The sequence below is a fragment of the Periplaneta americana genome, chromosome 11, assembly GCF_040183065.1.
Source record: "Periplaneta americana isolate PAMFEO1 chromosome 11, P.americana_PAMFEO1_priV1, whole genome shotgun sequence".
Classification (NCBI taxonomy): domain Eukaryota; kingdom Metazoa; phylum Arthropoda; class Insecta; order Blattodea; family Blattidae; genus Periplaneta; species Periplaneta americana.
The window spans coordinates 132,179,501-132,194,552 of NC_091127.1; the positions used below are offsets into that span (position 1 = coordinate 132,179,501).

General features: G+C 36.4%; 1 protein-coding gene across 1 annotated transcript in view; it reads right to left on the minus strand.

Moving 5' to 3' along the window:
• Nucleotides 1–372: 372 nt before the first annotated feature.
• The window catches only part of LOC138709337 (uncharacterized), a 439,964-nt gene continuing 425,284 nt past the window's right edge, over nt 373–15,052 (minus strand). The window contains exons 49-50 of the mRNA XM_069840036.1: nt 8,800–8,902; nt 373–4,764 (exon numbers count right to left, since the gene is read on the minus strand). Of these exons, the coding sequence (XP_069696137.1) occupies nt 4,736–4,764; nt 8,800–8,902 (132 nt within the window). The 3' untranslated portion in view covers nt 373–4,735. The remainder of the gene's footprint in view (nt 4,765–8,799; nt 8,903–15,052) is intronic.

The following is a 15,052-nucleotide window of genomic DNA, read 5'->3' on the forward strand; positions in this document are numbered from 1 at the left end:
AATTTTTCGATGTGGCAAAGTTGACTAATCTAACTCCATTGAATTATTGAAATATTAAATGCATAATGTTAATTTATTATTTTAATGAAGTATATTAAATTCCACCATAAACTCGAAGATACCTGCAAGAAATAGGTTATTATTATTTTTGTTTGTGCAAAACGAACTGAAATTTACTATAATCGCTTCACTCATTGAAGATTATAGCGATATTTACTATGAAACCAATAAATATTAATTTTCATTTCCCTTTACAACAATAATAATGGAAATATGAATTAATGGAGTAACTTACGTGTACCGGTACTTGTAGTGAAGACTTACGTAGTTAAAAAAGTTGGATGAGGTTAAGCAATAATAATCACACCAGAATTGGAAATAAAACGTGATCAACAAATTTTATTGTAACAGACTTTCTCTGTCTCTAGTAAAGTAACAAATAAAAATAACAACAAAATTAACAGCTATAATTAGAAACATCCTTTGAAAAAAAAGTTGGCCTAAGCAATAATAATCCCACCAGAATTGAAAATAAAACGTGATCATTAAATTTCATTAAAACAAACTTAATTTTTCTACGTCTCTAGTAAAATATTATTATTCCAATTATTGTATTTTAGCCATTAACATTTTCATTACAACCAATAACGAACATTTCACAAGCATCAATTTGAAATACGCAACGAGATAGCACTCGATGGAAACACGATACAATCCAAAGTCGACCGTGGACAGTCTATTGTTTCTAGTTGCTAACCGCTTGGAGCGCTTTATCACGAGATTTTCAAAACATCACCTCAAGCTTCGCGACTTTATATAGTAGACTGGGATTATACCACAGTCTAATATATATAGTCACGAAGCTTGAATTGTTGAGGGTACTAGGAACACTAGACTGTGCCGGTAATACAGTATTTCGCATTGTCTGTGATGAGGCGAAAGTAGCGATCCTAGTGGTCAGCAACTATCTATGGATGCATATTTACTATTTATTGAGCTTCATGACTGTATATACTAGACTTTGATTACACCGAAAATGTGTGTACTCACTAAGTCACGCTTGGTCCTATCTGGTAAACAGCTGAATTGCCGTAGAGGAAAGAGTTTCGTCTATGTCCACACTCTCGATGCTTTTTTTAGTAGTTTATTTTACGAAGCTTTATCAACATCTTAGATTATTTAGCGTCTGAATGAGATGAAGGTGATAATGCCGGTGAAATGAGTCCGGGGACCAGCACCGATAGTTACGCAGCATTTTCTCATATTGGGTTGAAGGAAAACCCTGGGAAAAACTTCAACCAGGTAACTTGTCTCAAACGGGAATCGAACCCGGGCCACCTGGTTTCGCGGCCAGACGCGCTAACCGTTACTCCACGGGTGTGAACCTCTCGATGTTTGTTTCTCTCCTGGACAACATCTAAATTTCGTACTAGGCCGTGCCTCAGCACTATTATCATAGTCTAGTTAGTATATACAGTCACGAAGCTTGAGTTATGAGGGTGTAGGAACAATACACTGTGCCGGTACTATTTCGAATTGTCTGTAATGAGACGATATTAGCGATCCTAGTGGTTAGCAACTATCTATGAATGCATATTTACTACGTATTGTGCTTCGTGACTATATATTAGACTGTGCTATTATCTAGAAGGTTTGAAAGCAGGATAAAGCTCCTCATTGCGACCACGATTAGTGATTATAGTCTGTCACTAGTATTACGTAACACCCACCAATCCTTAGTTTCAAACATAATCAGAAACCATAAATTATTGCACATAGTTAGTGTATGAAAAGCCACTAAAATCACTAGAATTTCCATATGTCTAAAATACACGTTTTTTGTCACCAGCCATACATGTAAAAACACCAGATCAAGTTACATAATCACTAAATTGGTAACACTGAATTGCTTGTATTCAAAGAATGGACTGCCTCTCCATTTTAGAATTACTTCATTTAACATTTCGAGATAATTTTCAAAGTTTACAATCCGGCCAAAAAAGAAGGGTCCAACGAGCCACTATTAAAAATATATCCACCCAAACAATCATACCACAAGGATTTAATTCTGTCTGCATAACCAAATCTGAATTATCAGAATTCCATTAGACAGTACTTAAAAGTTGCTTCGTTAGTCCACAGGATGGGTTTGTAAGAATTGGCATCGTCTTCATTTCGTGTTATGTATCACTCGCAGAATTCTGTACACCTATCAGGATTATCTTCATTTAGGCCTTGAAATAAAATAGGACTACATGGCCTCAACTTCATATTTTTCTGGCTCCTTTGTAAGCTCCTACATATATCATACTCAGGGGACGCTTTTTATGATTGTACAAAACATTGCGCTACAATCAAGATCTTTTTAGTAACAGATATAGGCCTACCTGAAAAAGGAAGATCCGCTACCGGCCCAGTCTGTTCAAACAATTTATTCAACTTTTGAATATCTTGTCGAGATTAGAGGTACGGTGTTTGGAAAAGTTCCAAAAATAACTCAACATCAGTGTAATTGTCATGTTTCGACCAATTCTGAAGTATAAAAATACGATCTTCAGTAGATAACTTTCCATTCATTGTACACTTGTTCACTAATCCAACTCTGTTGCTTCTAATAGGTGCCACTCAGTGACAAACTAACCTCAAATAGCTACTGCTCTAGTCAAGTAACAACTATGATAAATAAATCAATTGAGAGGTGAAATAACTGCCAAGTCAACAGCCTCGATAGGCCACCACGCAGCTATTTGGTGTAATAAGAAAGTAAAATTAAGAAGATACCTACAGGACAAATGAATAAGTATCATGATCTTTTTTTAAATGCTACATTTTAATCTCTCCCGCTTCCATAAAGCAGTACCATTTTAAAGAAAATCTGTTTTTGTGATTTTCGAAACGAGGTAAGAGACTCCTAGTTTCTAATAATCGTTGAGAAACAGCTACAAAAGTTCACCTATTACGTAACCTTCATTGCGGAAATCATTGACGGTACATCTTCATGCCTCACTTGAATTACGACGACTGGTACCGAACTGTCATCCACTCTGCAGTAATACTATGGACAGGGAGTTTGAACTCATCTGGAATGTACGTACGTCTGTGCAGAATACTGCCTGCTGAACACGTTGCCACGTCTCTCACGCCAGAATATTAAAAAATTTAGACATGCAATTTTATTTAATTTCACGAGAACGTAATAGAACACACACATATGTATTTAAACTAATATTAACTCTTTGCTAGATGTATCTACTGATGCAATTGTTGTCGTAATTTTACTAACGATATAAGCAGTATAACGCAAATAATATAAGACAAGAATTTTTTTCTGGAAAAACTATCAAGTTTTGACCGCATACTGTATTGTATGGACATTTTTTGATCCTGTAGATCGTTCCCGACGACTGTGAAAAGTATGGCACTTATACCCCTTACACCCTGTAATCGCTTGTCGCCCATGAACAGAATACTACTGTACTCCAACCACGAGAAAGTCTTCGGTGACTGAGACGAAGCGGGATAATGCTATGAATGTATGTAGATGTCATAAGGTGTCATAAGGTCACACACGTGAATACTCTTATCTCTATTGGCTAGCTCTCACAGCACAAACCATAACATTGATCACACATATTGAAACTACCCTAGTTACAAAATTGGATCACGGTTAGTCTCCTGGTCTTTTAATCTCTCCACACAGGAAATAACATATGGAGGAGAGCGCATGGTTTTTAAACTGACGTTATAACGGTAATATCGTCTATCTACTGCGTTCCAATAGATGACGCAATAGTAAACACATTCCTTTCACGGTTGATCTCCTGGCTGGAGAACAGTAGGTCGAAATTCTTACAATAAAAGTTTATTGTGAGGTACAAAGTATCTCCGCATAATTGTTAGTCTGCAAAATTATCGACTTCACTATGTATATTCATTCTGGCTAAAGTTTCAAAAGATATGAAAATTTAAAATAACTAATAATGATGGTGAATAGTGGATGGTGTATGGTGTATTGTGCATGGTGTATGGTATATGGTGGATGGTGGATGGTGGACAGTGAACCATGAACGGTGTATGGTGGAAAGAGAACGGGGGACGGTGGATGGTGTATGGTGAATAATGTATGGTGGACGGTTGGTGGATGATGGATAGTGGATAGTGTATGGTGTATGGTGGATGGTGGGTGGTGGGTGTGGGTGGTGGACGGTAGACGGTGAATAGTCTATGTTGTATGGTGTATGGTGGATGGTGAATCGTGGATGGTGGATAGTGGATGATGAAAACCTTAGTAGATCGTACAATGTTACAGTAGAGGAGGCAAGACTTCTCTTGTGACCTCATCATGTATCGTGGTGTATCACGAATGAGTATGGAGCGGAAAGATAGGTTTTAGTCTGAGATGAAATTCCGTGTCTGTAGATTCGTATAAAATTAACCATCCTGAAACAAAATTTGTTTCTGATAGCTCTTTCCTTCCTCCCTCGCATAGCTCACATGTCAGGACTCGCCTCCCCATCTATAACTACTGAAATAACTTTATGTTAGGGAGAATTGTAACATATTTCGTTGTTTTTGTAGATACTTTTAAAATAACAGAATGATGTACAGTTGAGATTGTGTTGCGCTAAACCTATGATCAAAACTGATTGTACCTGAATGCTAAATCACCTCAATCGTCACATAAAAGGACACGAATTTTCGTCCCCTTTTCCCTCTTGCATGGATGAACTGTACTTCATTCACTTTTCGCTGCCTTTTTTGCATCTGAAAAGAAAAAATAAAAACCATGTTATATAGGAAACACTTAATAGGTACTAAACTTAAATCAACTCGAAATTCACATGAAATTAAATTCAAATCTTTTATCTCCAATTATCTTCCTACAATAGGAGTAAATATTCCTACCGTGTGAAATAAATCATTCAAATAAAACCTTATCCTGTACAATTAGATTTTATAGACTTGGGCTATTGTTTGATTTGGAACCTAAATTTATTTCATATGTGTAAGGTTTTAATATACCGGTATTATTATTTGATATACATTAATAACTGGGTGATGGACGTAGTTAGAAAGTACTTTGTATTATGCTGAATTTTAATACAAAATTGTTGACGTGAACTTTATCTTTGATGAAGGAGAGAGTTCCTCACTAAATACAATAAAGTGCTTAATGTAATCATCAATGTACCGTGTTTGTTAGAAATTCCTACATATTCAGGACAACTTCAGTACTGTAGTCTGAGCCGTGCGCGTCGGCTCGAACGCTCCGGCAGCTCTTCAGCAGCTAGCGCCACCTATATTATCGACATATTCCCCCAATGTTCTATCCTAATAGCAGCAAGGAATTGTGGGTAGACGAGGGAGGGGGAAATGAGAGATTTCTTGGTTAGGCGAGTAGTATCGCATCAACCAACACTCGGAAATTAGCCTCGGCCTACACATGTAGACCTGTTATTCAGAGATTATTTATCGTTACTCGCAGATTCGTCTTTGTGTAGAGATGTAGATGAGAAGGTTTGAAATTGTGTCACGGAGATTCATTTTGGATTAATATTGAAGTTTCGAGAACGCGGTAGTTATACGTTGGCTACGATAGATTATTCCGGTTGGATCCAGATTATAGTAACATGTATTGGGTATTGATAGATTCGCCTGTTTGGTAAAGTATTAGCTTGCCGATTTCAAAATTCTTTCAGACATTTCCTCCTCTCATTAGTCTACGGTATTTTTGTAATAATTTAATATTGTACAGATGTGTGTTAATAATTTATTGGTAGCCGAGTTAAGGGGGTTAGGTACAGCTTAAAGGAGTAAAATTTTGAAAATATTCAACATTTTTTTCTCCATTACCGTATCTTGTACAATAATGAAAATTATTAGTGTAAACACTGTCCTTCTGCTATATGATAAACATATTTTTACGATTAAAAAAAAAATATATATATATATATTTTTTTTTTCAAAATTCATAATTCACTTTGCAGTGATGAAGCATTTTCCTCATAATTCATAAAGTATCCAACATTCTGTGATGAAATTTTTTGTGTGTATTTATGCATGCCATACCTACAGTTAGATGCAAAATCACTACTCTACCTTTGATAGATTAATAAAAAAATAAATTCATTTTAAAAAATGATCAAATATCAGTATTTTCTTCTAACACAAATTAATATATATATATATATATATATTTATTTATTTATTAAGGAATGTAGTTGAAAGAGCTCGATATCGTAAACTTGAGTTTCAGTAATAAAATAAAAGAGAGAGAATATGAAAAAGTTAACAAGTTTATGAGTTATGAGGGAAAAGTTTCATCACTGCAGAGTGAACTGCCACCGTTTTGAATTTTGAATATATAACTCTTTTCAAATCGTAAAAATATTATTTTCATACAGAAGAAGGACTGTTTTACACAAATACTAATTTTCATTATTGTACAGTACTGGCAAAAAAACCGGACCGACCCTTGTAGCTAATTTCAGAGCCTTGTTCAGTTCAGAGCACTGAGACTTTCGTGATTCGGATCCTGCCTGGGAAGGAAACTGTTTATTTTTCCTTATTTAAATTTATTCCCAATACTTTTCGATTGCTGGTAAAATTCATGTTGTGGGAATAATAAGTTAATTAAGTAGTAAATTATCGCAGCAATCGAAAAGTATTGGGAATAAATTTGAATAAGGAACAAGAAAAGTTTCCTTCCCAGGCAGGATTCGAACCACGAAAGTCTTAGTTACCAGTGTATCGTGCTCTGGAGTGAACAAGACTCTGAATTCGGCTACAGGGATCGCTCCGGTTTTTTTTGCCACTACTGTACAATATATAGTAATGGAGGATAAAATATTGAATAATTCCAAAAATGTTATTGTTGTAACCTGTACCTAACCCCTTAAGTTTCAATACCACTTTGAGCCTGAAGTAATATATTAGAGTATATTGTACTGATTATACTGATTATCGGCCATTAATTCTCATTTTTTTTTATTGTTTCATTTAGTTCAATATTGTTACATATTTTTCATTATTAACTCTTTTTTCTTCCATATCAGTTAATCTCATCGTATATATTTGTATCCTTTTACATATTTAATTAATTAGGCCTATATGTTATATCATTTAATATCCAGCATTGCTTATTTGTATGCTTCCATTGCGCAACTTGATCAAATCCACATCCCCTTTACCACCTGACCTAGTAGCCGTACCCGATATGTGGGGTGAGGCGTTTCACAACTCATAACAATAACACTTTTCTGGAATCATCAAAAATTTAAATTCCCGACCACCTGAAATCAATGGAATAGACTGTCAGTGGTCGTCAGCACTCGCTGAAATGAGCAATGGGTAAGTACGCGGTGCCGTCTCGTGCGCACCGTCGTGCAACATGGAGAGATAGAGAGCATACCCGCTAGCAGCTACGAGAGCACTATAGTGCAGTAGGTTTTCAGCGGATAAGAGAGGCTAGCCCCAGCGTGCTCTGTACTGACGACCCCTGGGCTAAGTATTACAGTCAATAAATCAGTTAGAATAAGATTTGTTAGTTAAGGAAAGGGCGAAAAATGAACTGAACATTGTCTTAGGGAAAAATAATGCTTAAGCGTATTCTGAATCTCACCGGTGAGCAATCCGATGGCATCACGGTGTTCCGAATTCCACCGATGACGTCATTGATGCTCCACCGTTTTCGCACCGGTGCCATCAGTTTGCAGAGGTGGTGGCAGTCTCCATCAGCCGCCATCAGTGAATCTGATTGGTTCTTGTATAGGGCGGGAATTAGCAGACGAATAACATCGTGCACTGTTGTGTCATGGCGGTGTGTTATGGTTTAGTTCTGCTGCATTGTTTGTAATGACCACAACGTAAAAACAATATGTTAATGGCTTATGAGCGAACATGTCAACGGACCCGTTATTACTACAGGTTCAAGAAATAAGTTGTTTATGATCTCTTTTATTTGAAAGAGATGGCAGTACGGAAATTTCGCAAAATTTTGCTAGCGTAGCACAGATAACAACTTCCATATTCGCCATGACAGCCATCGGTCCTTCCTGTAGTTTTGTTCCTATTCCGCTGCAGCGTGACGTCATTATTGTCCACCGGTCCGGTGAGATTCAGAATACGCTGCATATAAAGCATCAGGGATGTGTAACTCATTCAGAAACAATCACACAGTATTGGAAACTACAATATCGCGTATTTTCTGTTCTCGCTTGTAAAATTGTGCGATGTTGACAGTTTTTCATAATACAAATTCTGTTTACGTGCTGTTCACTTCGCACGGATTTAGAATTACGTCGTTATTCACTGTAGCATGGAACACGAGAAAGAGCAGAATATGAGATTACAGTATGTGCAATAATGTAAATTTGATGTACTATATAAATTAAACCCTTATAGACATTACGTGAACTTCATTACACCCTGCAAATAAATATACATACTTTTAAAGGCGTATCTTTCAAGTACAGTAGTTAGTTACTTCAATCAGGATCAATTGTGATGGAACTCGACGGTGTTTAAGAATACACAGTTTGTTTACACCTAAGATTACTCTCTTAAGACTGTTAGAATGAATAACTTTAGAGTTCACCAGTGATTATGTACCAAGTATTAAAATAGTGTATGAAAGAATGAAAATAAACAAATAATAAAATATGTTTTACATAAAGAAAAATTTTTTAAATATATTTTGCACTATTTTATCCTTGAATAAGAAAGTAATGATACAATCATCTCTCATTACTTGTAAGTCGTAAAACAACTGGAGATCTCAAGACAACATTCTGTACTTACTGTGGGTCCATATGACTTTCTTCACCTCCTGGAAAGGAAGATCGACAAGAAGGGTCAGCGCAGTGGATGCCAGCAAGATGCACAGCACTTCTCCCACCTGGAACTGCAACAGCACAAAACAATTAAACTAGTTTATAGTTCATGTTAATATTATTACTTCATTATCATTCCTAATTTTTTAATTATGTCAACAGATAAAACTAAATAATGGCTTTCTCAGTAAAATCAAGAACCAGTTCAAAAATTCCACTTGATTACACAACTATCGAACAGATAAAACGAGCATAGATTCAGAATTAAATGCAAATAACAATGCAGGACACAACATAAGAAAAAGGTTATCAAAATCCAAATGTTGTGTCGTACCATCTATTGAACCCCGACAAATAAAACAGAAAGAAAATCTAGAATGATATTTATAAAAAAAAACAATGGCTGTACGCGTCTTGCTCTATGGTTCCGAAATGTGGATACACAAAATAAATTAAGTAAAATATAGATTGCAGAAATAGTCTAAGATTTACGAAAACACACAAAAAAACAGGATGTAAGGAGAGAATTATATGTGTGTTCAATTAAATCAATAATTATCTTCGCCTACAGCGATATAATATTTGGTATCTGACTATTTTTCATTTTTTATCCTGTCATTTCTTATTTATTTCAAAGTATAAATTATTAATCTTTACTTTATTGCTGAATATTCTCATACTGCACGAACTTTGTAACACAAAGGATTTTTACAACAATACCCAATTTCATTAGCGTCGTTATATAATATATATATATATACATATATATATATATAATTATATTTAGCTTCCAGTTATTAGCTCCAACTCCATATAAATAATCCCAGTTTTATAATTTTCAGTTCTCTTGCAAAGGTGTATATAGTATAGAAGTATCCGAGAAGTGTTCTACGTGTACTTCAACTTAATAACAACCTCTCCTCTTTTTACAATTTAAGGAGGAGGGATCCGAAGGCTTGCACTGCACCCTGAAGCTTATTGTGCTTACATATTCTATTTTGTGAATGATAAATATATATATACATTGAATGTTGAATGTATATATTTTTCTTTAAGCAATATACCTTTCTGTGAGGCGGCACTTCACATTATTAGTATACAGTGTCGTCTCACCGTTTTACAAGCCTCTCATACAAGTCAATTGGGACATTACTTATTTTTAATTTATTATTGCAATTCTTCCACTAGTCTTTTCTTGTCTTTCATCAATTCTTCCTCTACTTAACTCCTAACCCACCATTATACCGAAAATACTGTAACCCCCGCCCCTCACTCTACATCTCTAATTATTTCCACTTTTCACTACTCCCTTTTCCACATTGCTACTCTTTAGGTCTTAGTTTTCTTTCCTCACGATTTATTTCCCCTTCACACCATTTCCTTAAGTCATACTGTTTTTTCATCTTGTTTTCCCCTCTTCCTTCATCACTGCTCCCTGAACTATCTCCTACTTGCGTTACTCTACTTCTCGTCAGCCTGGATTTAGATCTTAGTTCCTTCGCCCGCTTCGGAATTGCTCCCATCTGATGTCCACTATTTCCATTCGCTTGCATTGAGGTCTTGTTCTGCTGAGCTTACTGAACTTGCTGAATACCAATTCGCGTCACTCCTGTTTCTTCTTCAAATGACATCACTGCCTGCTTTCCGGAAATTTTCGCTGACTTTGATACGTTTGCATTCGACTCGCGTACACTCATAACACTTGTGTCACTAACCTCGGCTTTAGATACAATATCCTTGATTTTTTCTTTCAAAAATTTTCTGTTCCTTTCCTTTTCTTCTCAGTCTACGATCGGTTCCTTTAACGTTACTAAGCACTCCTCTACACTAAAAACCAAATTGTTTATTTTAATTTTGTCCTTGATGAGTTTCGCGAATTTCCATTTCTTCGTGCTGCTTTAAGAAAAGGTATTAAAACTCGTCTTCTACTTCTCACTTCGTAGCTCCAGTCGTCATCTATTCTGATCGTTGTGTTCCCTAGCATCCTTTTATTCTTCATAATCCTCTCCTTCGTAACCACACTCTTAAATTTTACTAATATTGGCCTAACTTGTTCTGAACTTTGTATTTGCTCCTTTCCTACTCTAAATGCATCCTGTACTTGTCCATCACTCACGTCCATACCAGAACACTCCCAACACACTCCTAATATCTTCTCGTATGTATCGATGCTCTGTTCTCTATCTTTTCCTTCTATCCCGAAAAATAACAAGATTTTTCCTCCTCTTTTCCTCCTCAAATTGATCCCATTTGCTTTTCAGAATTTCGTTTTCCAGTTGAATTTCTTCCATCTTCTTCCTTAGCTCTGCCATGCTCTCCTTCATTTCCATTATGTCTTGTTTCACTGTACTGTCCTCCACTTCACTATTACGCACACTTATTCACCGGTTTAACACAGGTCAAGGCCTCTACTACACGATACTATCCCCTGACTTGCACAAAGCGAACCGACTTCCTCTGCAACTTGCTTAAGACTGGATAAATATATATACATAAATATAGAATTAAAAATATGAATTCTCTGCGTTTGTGTGAACCAAAATGTAAAAACCTATGCAGCTTTTTATTATAGCATGAGTCAAGGTCCCAGATTATTAAACAAATTTTATTCCAATATTATTTTAACTACGAATCCTCTCCAAATTAATAAAACAAAAATAAAAAAATTTATATTGGATTTATAGTTTGGGTTTAAACATATTAAACACTATTTAATCTGTATTCACTCTCAATTTTAATTTTATTTTGTCTGTATTGGAATCCCCTCCTGAGCACGAGTCTTACTCATTCAGGAGTGGGCTAGTTTATCTTTCATTGTATTTATTAACTTGTATTCATTTCAAACTTACTAACAATAAAATAAATAAATAAATGAATAAATAAATAAATAAATAAAAAGATTGGGTAGCCGAATAGCTGCGGTATTGTACAAGTACAGCACGCCGCACCGTGAACTTCACCCGGGTTATTGTATGGATGATGATGATGATGATGATGATGATGATGATGATGATGATGATGATGATGATGATGATGATGATGATGATATGTGAATTAATGATGCTGAAATGAGTCCGAAGTCCAACTCCGGAAGTTACCCAGCAATTATGCTTCAATTAGCTGAGAGAAAACCACGGAAAAAATCCAGCCAAGTAACATGTTCCAACCTGGAAGTGAAACCGGCTCGCTCTTTTAAGGTCAGACGCACTAATCGTTACCCCACAGCGGCGAATAACATCCCCTCTTACTCCCCCGCTTTCAATCTACGTATTTTTACGTCTGTGCGAATAATTTTTAACGTTCAATAACATTTATCTACGAGCCTGCACTGGACACAACATGAAAGTCACACTGGCGCATAACATCTTTCAATGTCAACTCAGTGCCTGTGGAATATAGACAACACAAACTATATGTAAATTAAATAGTAATTAAGCAGATTTCTATATACGTAGGCCTAATTTATTTTATTGCATAATGCATATTTTACACACTTACATAATTACTGAAGACATGCAACCCTGTTTACTTCCCATTTGCAATCGTTCCTTGTACAAGAGTTGGATTTATACACATTGCGAGTGAAATACTTTATAAGATGTACATAATCTACTACGTGCAAATGGTTAAGTTTAAATTCCTGAATGAGTTCTCGTAAAAATAGCCTATTATGTTGCAAAAATTGTTTGAAGAATATTCATGCTTCTCTAACGCATTAGCAGTTGACACTCAAAACTGAGAAGCACATAACACAAAATGTAAGTATATTAAAAACTCGTCTCAGGAGGAATGTAAAATAATGTAGCTTGGGTCAACTTACATCGATTTAACCTGATATAGGCCTACCTATATCCCAAGTCTAACGGTTGAGGAGAAATACTGGAACGTATTGCAGCTCCGTGTATTATAGGCTACGTGATTTGTTATGCCAGATCTTTGCACATGGCAACATCTAAGCACAGCAACGCCAGCGCAACATGCACTTACTTACTTATTGGCTTTTAAGGAACCCGGAGGTTCATTGCCGCCCTCACATAAGCCCACCATTGGTCCCTAGCCTAAGCAAGATTAATCCAGTCTCTACCATCATATCCCACCTCCCTCAGATCCAATTTAATATTATTTTCCCACCTGCGTCTCGGCCTCCCCAAAGGTCTTGTTCCCTCCGGCCTCCCAACTAACACTCTATATGCATTTCTGGATTCGCCCAAACGTGCTACATGTCCTGCCCATCTCAAACATCTGGATTTTATGTTCCTAATTATGTCAGGTGAAGAATACAATGCGTGCAGCTCTGCGTTGTGTAACTTTCTCCATTCTCCTGTAACTTCATCCCTCTTAGCCCCAAATATTTTCCTAAGAACCTTATTATCAAATACCCTTAACCTATGTTCCTCTCTCAGAGTGAGAGTCCAAGTTTCACAACCGTACAGAAGAACCGGTAATATAACTGTTTTATAAATTCTAACTTTCAGGTTTTTTGACAGAAGACTAGATGACGAAAGCTTCTCAAACGAATAATAACACGCAATTCCCATATTTCTTCTGCGTTTAATTTTCTCCCGAGTGTCATTTATGTTTGTTACTGTTGCTCCAAGATATTTGAATTTTTCCACCTCTTCGAAGGATAAATCTCCAATTTTTATAGTTCCATTTCGTACAATATTCTGGTCACGAGACATAATCACATACTTAGTTTTTTACTGTTAGGTTTGGTAACAAGCTGTTTTTTACGGTGATGGATTGTTAGCCCTTCGCCCAACCCCCAAGCTGGAGGACCACCCCTTATCGGCTGTCCACGACTGCTTATTCAATATATTCGCAGCTGCCCTCCATATCTGGAGGCCGTCTCCTCTATTCGCACAGCGGAACACGCACAGAATATTTAATTCAGTAATGTTGCATAGTGAGTATGCGGACATGCTTTCTGTGTATGGATTTTCTGATAGCAATGCATTGGCTGCTGCTGAGGAATACAGGCGATATTTTCTCAATCTTAGTGTTCCATCTAGCTATGTATGTTGCCGTGTTTACCCTATGTTATCTGAAACTGATAAGTTACCTAGTGTTTCATTGAGATCGGAAAGAGAACTGTACCTGATATGAATTTACAATTTACGGAATCCATAAGAAGAGAACCTTAGTAATTTTCCTTCTGTAATTTTTTTTTCTTGTCCCGCGCCGTGGCGTCGCGGTCTAAGGCATCCCGCCTAGGACTCGCGTTACGGAATGCGCGCTGGTTCGAGTCCTCATGGGGGAAGAAATTATCTCATGAAATTTCGGCCAGTGTATGGGACCGGTGCCCACCCAGCATCGTGATGCACTTGGGGAGCTACGATAGGTAGCGAAATCCGGTTAAGCAAACTAGCTATAACGGCTGGGGAGCTCATCTTACTAACCACACGATACCGCCATTCTGGTTGGATGATCGTCCACCTCTGCTTCGGCATGTGGGCGTGAGGCCAGCAGCCGGCTGGTAGGTCTTGGCCCTTCATGGGCTGTAGTGCCACGGATTATTATTATTAATTTTTTTTCTTACCGAGTTTGTGCTTTACTATGAAATAAACTTATTGAAAGAACACAAAATGCAGAATTTTCAATAATGCGTTATATCACAATGTTATGAAACGTAGAAATATGTCTATAACGCCTTTCTCCATTCTAAAGTTCGTTCATCATTAAATTCCCAACAGTCACATTACGAACATACAAATATCAGGTTATGTCGCCATAGATTAACCAAAACTACATTATCCTGAAGTATTTTACATTCCTACTGAGACACTCCGTACATTGATTCAATAATCAAAATTAAAATGCTTTTCATCTTACAGAAATTGATAAAATGATTGGTTTAACAAAACCAGGAGTCAGTATATTTAACATGGATTTTGTGGACTAGAAATATTCTAGATAAATATAAACACACAATTTAATTGCAATGAAAATAATATTATAACTTGGGGAAAAAAATAATCCTTGTCATACAAAAGTGATGAATTATTAGCTGTGGAAATCGTTATAATTTCTTAACCTTCGTAGACATTTCACAGCGAGGCGAAATAAAGATGAAAAAACAGGAATGAATTTGGGAATTAGGGGAGACGTTTTATCAATAATAATTAAAAGCAATAATTAAGATGGTATCGCCACATTATGTTCTGGACACCAAAAATGTTACGCAAGTTACAAAATTAAATCGTATGGCAGTGATGTCAATC